The sequence below is a fragment of the Geotrypetes seraphini genome, chromosome 1, assembly GCF_902459505.1.
Source record: "Geotrypetes seraphini chromosome 1, aGeoSer1.1, whole genome shotgun sequence".
In the NCBI taxonomy this organism is placed as follows: domain Eukaryota; kingdom Metazoa; phylum Chordata; class Amphibia; order Gymnophiona; family Dermophiidae; genus Geotrypetes; species Geotrypetes seraphini.
Genome location: NC_047084.1, coordinates 252,046,874 through 252,059,290, shown reverse-complemented (window position 1 = coordinate 252,059,290; position 12,417 = coordinate 252,046,874). Strand labels below are relative to the sequence as shown.

Genomic DNA, 12,417 nt, shown 5'->3' with positions numbered 1-12,417 from the left:
AACCTTTTTACACCTATGGACTGGCAGAAATAAAAGAATTATTCTGTGGACCGGCATCAGTCTGTGGACCAGCGGTTGAAGAACACTGGGCTAAGTTGTGGGCCAGACCCCACCCATCTCTACCCAATCTCCACCCCAGACACCGCCCCCATAATAGTACTAATTGCACCTTGCACGTCCTGTGCCTCATCTGGAAGCCTTCCCTCTGACGTTGCAACGTCAGAGAGAAGGCTTCCGGTTTAGGCACAGGATGCCCGTAGAAGCCACTGCCCGTGGCTTTGTGCACTGAATCAGTTAGGAAGAGGGAGCTAGCTCGAAGATAACGCTGCATCGATCGCACTATGGACCGGCTGTTGAAGAACGCTGTTTTGGGCCTGATGCACTTGCTGGCCCTGTGGACCGGCAGGAAATGGACCGGTGGTTGGAGAACACTGCTCTAGATAGCCACACAGGTCATGCATGCCAAAAAAGGCTAGCCTGTAGCACAGCTATGCTATGGTGAGAATGGAAAGCCACGGTTTAGTAGCTCAGCAAAGAGGAAAACCATACCAAGAACCCCTTACTCCCTTCCAAACTTCATTCACCTCTCCTGTACCTTTTTCCTGCTGCTGCCCTGCTATTTCAGACAATACAGCAGAATGAGCCCACTTAGTCCAACACCATTGTCTTCCATAAGATGTAAAAAGGAAGTAACTTTTTTTTTTGTGTGTGACAAAAGGAGATGATGTTACTCTCTATTCCTCTTTCAGTCTCAGGTTCAAACATAGGTCTCTGCATTTCAGAGCTGCCAAAAGGAAACAATTTTAAAGATAGTACTATTTTCAGACTATGGCATCAAATCCTGGCAAATTCCCTCTTGTTCCCCCATGTCTTTCTAGTAAAACAGCATATGTGATTAGAGGGCTGGAGGAGAGAGGCAAAATATAGCTATTGCCTACCTTTGATCCAGGCCAACTGGCACAGAAATATTTACTAAAAACTTATAATAATTTTTGAACCTTTGGCGTCTGTAGTTTAATTTCAGTCCTCTGTCTCTACTTGTTCTTGGTTTCCTCGCTGTCCTCATGCTCCTTCTTTTATGGATATTTTTCCAGTCTTCCATGTCATCATAATTTTTTTTCCTCCATGTATATTCTCTCATCAAGGATTCTCTCTACAGCTTTGCTCATCTCATTTTCTTTTATTTATAAGTTTTCAATTATACATTCAAGATTAAACTTGTACAGAAAGAAGATTCAAGACAAAGAGAACAATATTATATATATCAATCCTTCAAAACAAATAAGAAATAATTAACTAACATAAATCTTCTCAAGTCCTCAAAAGGATCCAAAATGTGAATTAAGAGCAAAATAGAAATACTTCTTATAGAAATCAATTAGCTAACAAAGGGTTAGCTTTCTCGTCGGGCCCCCTCTGCATCGAGGAGAGGAGCGTGGGAGCCCTGCTCCGCCCTCCTCCCGACACAGGAGAGCCGACTGCTGAACACATTCACACCGGAGGAACTTGCCTTCTTTTCGGGTCCCCTCTGCATCGAGGAGAGGAGCGTGGGAGCCCTGCTCCGCCCCCCTCCCGACACAGGAGAGCCGACTGCTGAAATCACATTCACACCGAGGAACTTGCCTTCTCTTCGAGCCCCCTCTGCATCGAGGAGAAGTGCGTGGGAGCCCTGCTCCGCCCCCCCTCCCGACACAGGAGAGCCGACTGCTGAACACATTCACACCGAGGAACTTGCCTTCTCTTCGAGCCCCCTCTGCATCGAGGAGAAGTGCGTGGGAGCCCTGCTCCGCCCCCCCTCCCGACACAGGAGAGCCGACTGCTGAACACATTCACACCGGAGGAACTTGCCTTCTCTTCGGGCCCCCTCTGCATCGAGGAGAGGAGCGTGGGAGCCCTGCTCCGCCCCCCTCCCGACACAGGAGAGCCGACTGCTGAAATCACATTCACACCGAGGAACTTGCCTTCTCTTCGAGCCCCCTCTGCATCGAGGAGAAGTGCGTGGGAGCCCTGCTCCGCCCCCCCCTCCCGACACAGGAGAGCCGACTGCTGAACACATTCACACCGGAGGAACTTGCCTTCTCTTCGGGCCCCCTCTGCATCGAGGAGAGGAGTGTGGGAGCCCTGCTCCGCCCCCCTCCCGACGCAGAAGAGCCCATCGCTGAACATACTCATTTACTACTTCTAAATGTCTCTTACTATTCCTGTTATTATCCTGCTACCTAAGTTTGATTGTCCAGCTGTTCTGATTCTTAGCCCACCTTATTGCTGATCATCCAGTTCTCAACCTAGCAGACTACCCAGTTCACTACCCTATCACCAAACCAGTCTAGATATCTTAGTGCATCCTCCTCTAGCTCTGGCTCCATGCCAACGCCCTTCCTCTTTTGATACAAACTACCTAGCGCCTCCCCGATAAAGCTCTCCAAAAAAAAAAAAATAACCCATCATCACGAAGCCACATTCATGGCTCCTTCTACTCCTGCTCTGCTCTTCTCCATACATCACCCCCTGCTTGAAACCTCCTTCCCCCAACCTTCCCAACCCCTCAATTAACTCTAACATCTGCCCTGGTCTCAAAATCCCCACATTGCTGCGCACCAGAAATCATCCCTCCAAAAAAAACACTCGAAGAGTCAACCACACATCCCTAAAACCTGTTCCCTCCGCAAATCTCCCCAACCTTGCTTCAGACTCGCTCACCACTGTCCCAACACTCTATTGCAATGCCAGATCCGCTTGCAATAAGATCCAAATCCTGAAAGACCTACTCGAAGACTCTGACCCAGGATTCCTATGCGTCACGGAATCTTGGATCACAAAAGATGACTTATTTACACAAAACGAACTCTGCTCCCACGGCTACCAAGGTCTCTTCTCTCCCAGAACTACCCGAAAAGGAGGCGGTCTGGCACTAATTTACAAATCATTCTTCAATGTCCAGCTCATCGAAAAGAGCAACCACCCCTCTCTAGAATACATGCTAGCCTCAGTCAATGATGAACTCCAACCTCGCCCACTGGGTATCCTACTCCTTTATCACCCACCTACCCCTTGGAGCAAATCCTCTGACCTCGTTCTCGAAACCATTTCAAACGCCTTCCTCAAATTCCAAAGACTTCTGATCATTGGGGACATCAATCTCCACCTTGATGACAACACCAACAAGGATACGATCGAACTGAAGAGCTTCCTCATCTCTCTTGATTTTTCCCCCCCTTCACCTTCCCCAACCCATGAAAAGGGACACACTCTAGACCTCATTAGTTTCCTGGACCTTACCGCCAACAAAACCACAGCCGGCAACATCCACTGGGAACAGATCCCCTGGTCTGACCACTTCCTTGGGACCTTCTGCCTCCCCATCTTCATGTCGCACCTCGGGGCCCCTCCCCCCTCCTCCAATTCCATCACCTTTCGCAAAAAAATTTCTAGCAACCTGCTCTGGATGAAATTCCTCAAACAACTCTCTTCGGCTCCCAAACCTGCAGATCCCGAATCCAACTGGCATAACTGGACCTCCCTCTCCGAGTCCACCTACCTCTCTCTTGCCCCCCTTTCCACCAAATCCATCTCCTACCCTCGCAAAGCCCCCTGGTACCTCCCTTATCACAGAGAACTAAAGCAGAAATGCCGTGCCCTAGAGCGCATATGGAAAAAATCTAACTCCCCTATAGACAGACAGTCCTGGAGAGCTAACATTAAGCTCTACAATTCAGAACTAAAAAAGGCTAGGAAAAACTTCTACGGTGAGAACATATCCAGATCCAACAACCAGAGCAGCACACTTTTCAAAATCTGGCGCTCTCTAACCTCCAGAAAAGACTCCACCTCTCTCCCCTCCTCTCCCTCATCCGAAGTCCTAGCAAAATTCTTCAATGAAAAGGTCACCACCCTTCGCTGCTCCTTCCCACCTGCAATCTCCTACAACTCCCTAGTTCGCACTGACTCCAATTCTACTCCAACGGCCTCTAACAATATCCCAGCCGACAGACTCTGGGCAGCCTTTGTACACATATCTGAATCCCTCATCCTCAAACTCTGCCTCAAACTGAAATCATGCAATTGCTCTCTAGATCCTTTCCCCTCCTACCTCTATGAGGAAATACCCACTCAAGCCATCTCCTCCATTACCATACTCCTAAACTCCACCCTACATTCGGGCCTTTTCTCCCCAGAAATGGGCCATATCGCCTTAACCCCTCTATTGAAAAAACCTGACCTTGACCCTTCCTCACCATCCAGCTATCGCCCAATAGCAAATATTCCTCTTTTAACCAAGATGCTCGAGACCATCATATCGACCCAACTCTCATCCCATCTAGAGAAATTTTCCATTCTCCTACCTTACCAATATGGCTTTCGCCCCAATTTCAGCACTGAATCCCTATTGACCTCCCTAATCTCCAAGGTTCAACAACTCCACTCCCGTAACAAGTTCGCTGTCCTCCTACAATTCGATCTTTCCGCCGCTTTTGACGTTGTCCACCACGATATCCTGATCTACCAACTCTCCGAGATCGGCATCACCTCCACAGTCCTTGAATGGTTCTCAAAATTCCTCCGTTCCCGATCCTACACTGTTAATAGGAATGGCACCTCATCCCCCCCTGGAAACCAATCTGTGGAGTCCCGCAAGGCTCACCTTTATCTCCTATCCTTTTCAACATCTACATGACCTCTCTAAAACTCCTCCATCTATCCCCCCTTGAAACAATTTACACCTACGCTGATGACATCCTTGTCCTCGAGGTCGACTCGAATCTCACCAATCTCTCAGAGAACATATCTTCTTGTATCTCGAACCTCCAATCTTGGGCCCACACCGTCCAAATGAAATTGAATGAAACCAAGACAAAACTCCTTTGGCTCGGCCCAAAATTAGCTCACCTACCCACCTCAATCCCACTGTCCTCTGGCTCCACTCTGCAGCTAGAATTCTCCAGCAAGGTCCTAGGCGTCATCATTGACTCCACATTGTCTTTCAATGACCACCTCAACTCCCTGGTAAAAAAATGCTACTTCAGCCTACACATGTTGAGGAAAGTAAGATCCTGTTTCCACCAAAATCATTTCGCTGTTCTTGTCCAATCCATCATCCTCTCCAGACTGGACTACTGCAATTCTATTTTCATAAGCCTAACGAAGAAAAACCTTCACAAACTCCAACGGATTCAAAATGCCGCGGCCAAGCTTATCTTTGCAAAAAGTAAATTTGATCACGTCTCACCGCTTCTTTCCAAGCTTCATTGGCTCCCGATAATTTCCAGAGTTCATTTCAAATGCATCTGCCTAACTTTCAAGATCCTCCACGGCATCCTTCCTCCATTAATTCCACTTTCCTGGAATTCCTCAAATCTTAATACCACCAGACCTACCCAAAAACTAAAATTATCCTTCCCCTCACTAAAAGACATCTCCCACCCAGGAAAACTGGGAACCTCCCTCCTCTTCAGATTCATCGAGCTCTGGAACAGCCTTGCCTCCCCTCTTAGGAACCTGAGTGCCCTCGAACCCTTCCGTAAACATCTGAAAACCTGGCTTTTCTCAAAAACCTAACACTCCCTCCTCTTCTGACATCCCAGCCCGCTAACATTCTCCCCTCTCTGACCTTCACCCATCCCTCCCTTGGAGTTCCTTTCTCATTACAATTCTTGTAAACCGTGCCGAGCTCCACAAATGTGGAGATGGCACGGTATATAAACCCAAGATTTAGTTTAGTTTAGTTTAGTTACTTAGGGCAGGGGTAGGCAATTCCGGTCCTCGAGAGCCGGAGCCAGGTCAGGTTTTCAGGATATCCACATTGAATATGTATGAGATGGATTTGCATGCACTGCCTCCTTGAGATGCAAATCTATCTCATGCATATTTATTGTGGATATCCTGCAAACCTGACCTGGCTCCGGCTCTCGAGGACCGAAATTGCCTGCCCCTGGGTTAGGGTATCTGATTTTCATTCAGCACTGTCCTTCTCCAGACGAGACAGGGACAGGAATGTCATCAATTGGAGAGGCTCAAGAAAGACAAATTTGTGAGTTTTATATTGAATTACACACTTGCACGGGTGACGAAGAAAAAAGGTAGCCCCTAAAGCCAAAACACCAGGTTTTAATAATAGGAATTCTCTTCTATGCCTTTGTGTATCCCTTGCTAGGTCTGGGAACATTTGTATCTTATAAGCTAGGAATTCTTTTTGCTTATTTTTATAAAACATTCTCAGAAGCCAACTTTTATCAGGAGTAAGAGCTACAGTCAGTAGTAAAATAGCTGGAACAGCCACTTCTCTATCAGATGTTTCCAATAAGGTTGATATATTCATAGGTTCCTGATTTGTCCCTTGTTGGTTATCCTGTGTCTTACTCGTTAGATAATAAACTTGTGTAAATGGAGGTAATGAAGCCTCAGGAAGTTCCAAAATTTCCAAGAGGTAACGTTTCAACATTTCTCTAGGAGTTATCGTAGTAACCCTAGGGAAATTAATCAATCTAAGATTATTATTCCTGGAGAAATTCTCAAGTGATTCAAGTTTTCTTCTTAAGTTTGTGTTATCCTTTGATTAGCATCTCTTGTAATTTCTTGCAATTTATCTATTGAAGATTTAGAGGCACCAATCTTTTGTTTTAATTTATTAATGTCATTATCATGCTTCTTTAATTTCCCTTCTATTTGTTGGGACTGAGAGTTAATATTCTTTCCCAGGTTAGTAATCAAATCCCACAGGGCTTCTAAGGTAACTTCATGGGGTTTTTGAGGTAAAGAAAATTTTAAGTTCAAATCACTCTGCTCACCAATTGGTGTTTCTCCCCATCTCTGCTCCAGCTGGGAAGGTCCTGTTCCTGTTGTTATCTGGTCCTCACTATCCATGTTCAGGCTCCTTTGAAAAGACTGGGAACCAGAACTCCTGCTCTCCGATTCAATCTCTCTAGCCTCCAAGGGAGAGTGTTCAACGCCTCCTGGAAGCACCCCCTCACGCGGAGAACTGGTGGTGTGAAGCTGTGGGGGAGGTGCTCACATGTCAGGGCTCAACGTTGTTTCCAACACTTGGGAGACCGCTTGCATCTCGCCTCTCTGCAGTGTCTCCAGCAGGGAAGTAGCCGACACTGCCATCATGCCCTGCATACGTCTCAGTAGTTCGTCGATGTTGCCGAGGACGATGAGCCCAGAGCACCGCGAGGCACTAGCAGCGCTCCTGCCTCTTCTCTTTGGCATATTTTCCCCAAGATGGTAATGGCCAGGTAATTTTTAAAAACGGACTCGCAAGGTGTTCCTCTCTGTTAGCCTATGCTGACGCCGTCTTGGATCTTCATCTCATTTTCTTTCTAGACTTACTCTCTCCTCCATGTCTCACCTTCATGTCTGTTCTCTCTTCCATGCTGTTCTTTCCCCAGTCCGACACAGTTACTCTCCATCCCTTTCAGCTTCTCTTCTGTCTGCAGGTTTTGTCCCCTCTGTCCGATCTTTCTCCTCTCTCCCAGATCATGCCTCCTTCTGCTAGCAACCTTCTCTCACATACATAGCCCATGCTCTTCCTGAGTTCTTCTCACCCTCACAACCTGCGTCTTCTCCCTTCCCACAGCTCCACCAACAGTCCCTGTCCCTATCACCCAGCCTCTCTGACTTTTACAGTTCCTTTCTGCCTCCACCAGTATTTCAGATAGTGGCATAGTAAAGGGGGGGGGGGAGGGAGCGGGTTAGGGTTACCGTAGTTAGTGTCCTTTGATGAATTCGCCCCTCCCCTAATTATTTTAGCATAGGCTACAGAGCAACAAATTTTGTGTTATAAAAGTGATATAAAATAAAGAGGGTTATTGTGAGCATGTGGAATGCACCTATTTTTAGATGCCTAGAATGTGTCTATTTAGGAACTATTTAAGAAAAGTAGACACTTACTTTTCTTTATCGAACTCTGCAAGAACCAATTAAATGTGTATGTATGTTTTTATGCACACGCATTTATGCCAGTGATGGAGCTGGTGTAAAGGCTTACACCTAGATTGAAGAAGTACAAATATAAATTACATCATTCTAAAATTATATCACTTGCATAGTATGCTCCATCAAATACTAGCATATTTTACTATTTGGACCAGGGGTGTCAAAGTCCCTCCTCGAGGGCCGCAATCCAGTCGGGTTTTCAGGATTTCCCCAATGAATATGCATGAGATCTATTTGCAAGCACTGCTTTCATTGTATGATAATAGATCTCATGCATATTCATTGGGGAAATCCTGAAAACCCGACTGGATTGCGGCCCTCGAGGACCGACTTTGACACCTGTGATTTGGACGAAAAATATTACTTGGCCGAATACAAATACTAGGCATTTAGCTTTATATAATTACATTACATTACATTAGAGATTTCTATTCCGTCATTACCTTGCGGTTCAAGGCGGATTACAAAAGATATAAAAATGGGGGTTACAAAAGATATAAAGAATGGGGGTTACAATGGAAGAATAATTGTCATTTCTAGAGTTGTAAAGAGTAGATCATTTGTAGAGAGTTGTAAAGAGTCGATCAATTGTCATTTCTAGAGTTGTTAAGAGTAAGTGTTGTTAAGAGTAAGAGTTGTTAAGAGTAGGTGTGGTTAGGACTGTTTCAGGAATTTCTTGAAGAGTATAGTTTTTATTTCTTTTCTGAAAATCTTGTAGTCTGGGGTGGTTAACAGTAGGTTGGAGATTTGGTTATCCAGTTTTGCGGCTCAAGTGGCTAGGAGGCCATCGTATTGTTTTGTCCGTTTTACTTCCTTGATCGGGGGAGGTGTGAATGGGGAGTGCGTTTTTCTATGTCTGGTTGAGGTTGCTTGGGTGAGGCGATTGTTTAGGTAGGCTGGGCTGTTTCCATTTAGGGTTTTGAATATCATGCAGTAGAATTTAAATAGTATTCTTTCTTGGATAAATAATAAAAGAAGCAACATATAATAAATAATAAAATATATAAATATTATATATATAATAAAGAATCATAGATTAAGGCCCCGCTTTATCAATCCATGGTAGAGCATTTTAGTGCAGGTCAGCGAGGTAAATGCTTGTTCAATTCCTATGAGTGTCGGAGCATTTATGTTGCTGGCCTGCGCTAAAATGTTCTACCGCAGCTTGATAAAAGGGGGTCAAAGTGTTTATTTCAGTAGGATTTACCACAGCAGAACCCCAGATTATTCGTATTTGAATTTAAATCACTATTTGGCCGTGCTTTTCAGTTAGGCGCCACTGTGCGCTTAACTTAGGTGCAGGCATTTAGGCCAAGAAAATCCTGGCTTAAATGCAGTGCGCCTAAAAGTTAGGATGCCTAGCAATACCCAAGTGTGGTTCTGTACAATGTTCCTAACTTTTGTTTAATTGCACTTGTTGGCGCTGATTTTTTAGGTGACCTATATAGCCTTGTTGCCTATAGGCAGTTTCTTATAGAATTATCCCCTTACTGTATACACTTCCTTCGACCTGCTCTGAGAAATAATAAAGACAAAAGTGCTTTACCTTTCCAAAGAGTTCTGGTAGTCCCAATACCTGGCCAGTGAACACTCCGACACAGATGAATGTAGCTGTAACCTGACCCAGAGAACCACGGATATGCTTGGGCGATATTTCACTCAAATACATGGGAAGTGTACTAAGAGCTATGCCTGTAGAACAAACAAGCAAACTACAATTTTAGAATACAAGTTTCATGCAGAAAGTTTTTCACAGATATTTACCCAGAGCACATTGGCTGTCTGAAAGTTGCCCTCATTCAGTTCTGCTTGAAAGAACCTAGCACATGCACTTGAAGCCAGTTTGAGGGGGAGATAGTCTGCAAAGGAATAACTAATTTTGGATACAATAAAACAATAACATATATAGAAGGCTGGCTACTAACCAGTAGGTTAATAAATTCCTTTAGCAAATTTATGTTTGCATTGCTGCAGCTGGGATTTATGCCTGCTGCAAGCCAAAAACTTCTCTGGGCTTGTGGCTTAGGCAAAAATTCCCTCTCAAAAAAACCCTTCCATCCATTTATAACCCCTCCTTCATGATCTCTTTTCCAATCCACATACCTTTCCAGCTCCCGATAGGTAGTGGCAAGGTAAGAACAATCCCCAGAAGTTCCTGCTCCAGGGCTTCCTGATTCAAAATGGCAGCCTCAGTCCCCCTAGCAGTAGTCTTGAGGTAGTACTGCTAGGGGATCAGGCTTCCATTCTGAGCCAGCAGGGCATGAACATCTAGGAATCAATCCTGCCAGGATTGCCAGAAGATCCCAATAGGTTATGGGGAGGTGCATGTGTCCCTTTAAATTGATGCTTGGGAGCAAAGTTAACAATACCATGAATAGCACAGCTTGTTAAGTTTAAAGCAAGTTGCATTAAACTTCCATTTGCTTGTCACAGTCTTCCAAGTCACGCCGCATCTGGTCAGGTAGAACTGACGTTTCAGCCATCATGCTGTGGCTTTCTTCAAGCTAAGCTGCGAGGACTGCAGTTTACCTTTATATTTAGTGGGTCTTCAAACCCAATTGGCTGGGGCTTATTCTGCTGCCCCTCAATATCTCTCCTCTCTCCTTATACACCTCCCAGCGAACGCCATTCCTCAGATAAGTCACTCTTAGCTGTACCTTTCTCCTCCACTGCCAATTCCAGACTTGGTTCCTTTCATCTAGCTGCACCCTATGCCTGGAATAAATTACCTGAGTTTGTCCACCAAGCCCCTTCCCTTGTTTAAAACCAGACTGAAACCCACCTTTTTGATATAGCTTTCAATCCATAACCACTGCTCACCAATCAAGCCGGCAGATTAAGTGTTCCCCTTAACTGTATCCATGACATCTTGTTTGTCTGTTTAGAATATCAGGGGTGTCCAACCTTTTGGCTTCCCTGGGCCGCATTGGCTGAAAAAATGTTTCTGGAGCCGCACAAATGCGCAAAAGCTGCAGCAAGACAGAGGAGGGAGCCGGCAAGACGGTAAACTCCCAGAGGCAGCAGAGGAAAACACTGCATTGCCCTCGACCGGGGCCACACAAAATAGTTCACGGGGCCGCATGCGGCCCTCGGGCCACAGGTTGGACACCCCTGGTTTAGAATGTAAGATCCTTCAAGCAGGGACTGTCTTCTTTGTGACTTTGTACTTTGTGCCTGGTAGCGCTATAGAAATAATTAATAGTAATAAGATTGCTCAGTGGGATTGGCTCAAACAAACAGAAAAAGTAAACATACTAGGATGTTAATAAATTTACTCTTTGGTTGTTCTATGACACCTCGCATGCCTTGTTTCTGTTTGTTTGACACACATTGAGGTAAGTGTTCTTCCCTTTTCTTGTTTGCTTGGCTGGATTTAGTGGGATTGACCAACATTTATTTCTGGCAGCGGCACATCTCTTTGCTGGTAGTACATCAGAAAGAAAATGCAACTTAGAAGACGAGATTCAAGCAAAGGCATAAAGTATGTTTCCTTTTTACTCTCAGAGCAGCCACGGAAATGCACAGATATTTAATTCAATTTAATGTATTTAAAACTCTGAAAGAAATTAAATTACATTGAAAGCAATTTTATTTTCATAGTCTTTCACAGTGCAACAGCAATGTTACATAAATCAAACCTTTCCAGCCGAGTTCCATTAACACCGTAAAACTGCACATTTTTATCAGTTAGCGCAGTGTGGCATGCCAAGTTTAAATTAATTTATCAAAGAAATACAATTTTAATATACAAAAATATAGCGTAAGACCTCATAAAAATGCCATAATAAGGTTACAGAATACTAAAATCCTTCTTTCCAATAATGTCCTCCCCCCATCATGCCAACACTGTCGATGCTTTATCTGGCACAGAAAACTACCTGCCAAATATGAAGAAACCAAAGTGGCAATATTCACCAATATCTCCTTCCAGAACTGTAACAATATTACCAATAGCTCAAAGTTCCAGATATAATTGTTTTAATGAATACCATAGATCTCTATGAAGAGACCTCAGCCCCACCACTCCGCCACTGTAAATTATTCTGATGCGGGAAGAATCACATGGTGCAACTCATCATCGGTCTCGACATATTATATTTTTAAATATATATATATATTTTTTTATAACTTTAAATATTTTTAAATTAGTATAAAAAATACTTTAATATTAACATAAATCACTTATCTCAGTATATACTATAGGGAGTTGGGTGACAGGAGCAGCCTCGGGAGACCCTTGAAAAAGCACGATAATGTGCGAAACATGTTGGGTCATAACTCCAGTATCAAGGCTAGCTGAGATAAGTGATTTATGTTAATATTAAAGTATTTTTATACTAATTTAAAATATTTAAAGTTATTAAAAAAATAAGAATATATATATATTTATTTATTTAATTTTCTAAACCGTTCTCCCAAGGGAGCTCAGAACGGTTTACATGAATTTCAGGTACTCAAGTATTTTTCCCTTTCTGTCCCAGTGGG

At 44.2% G+C, this 12,417-nt stretch overlaps 1 protein-coding gene across 4 annotated transcripts in view; it reads right to left on the bottom strand.

Moving 5' to 3' along the window:
- The window catches only part of SLC2A9 (solute carrier family 2 member 9), a 201,470-nt gene that overhangs the window by 138,427 nt on the left and 50,626 nt on the right, over positions 1–12,417 (bottom strand). For all 4 annotated transcript variants that reach the window (XR_004539921.1, XM_033949181.1, XM_033949198.1 and 1 more), the window contains exon 6: positions 9,479–9,624. Coding sequence is in view for 3 of the 4 variants with exons in the window: in XM_033949181.1 (XP_033805072.1) it covers positions 9,479–9,624 (146 nt within the window). In the remaining variant the exon portion in view is untranslated. The remainder of the gene's footprint in view (positions 1–9,478; positions 9,625–12,417) is intronic.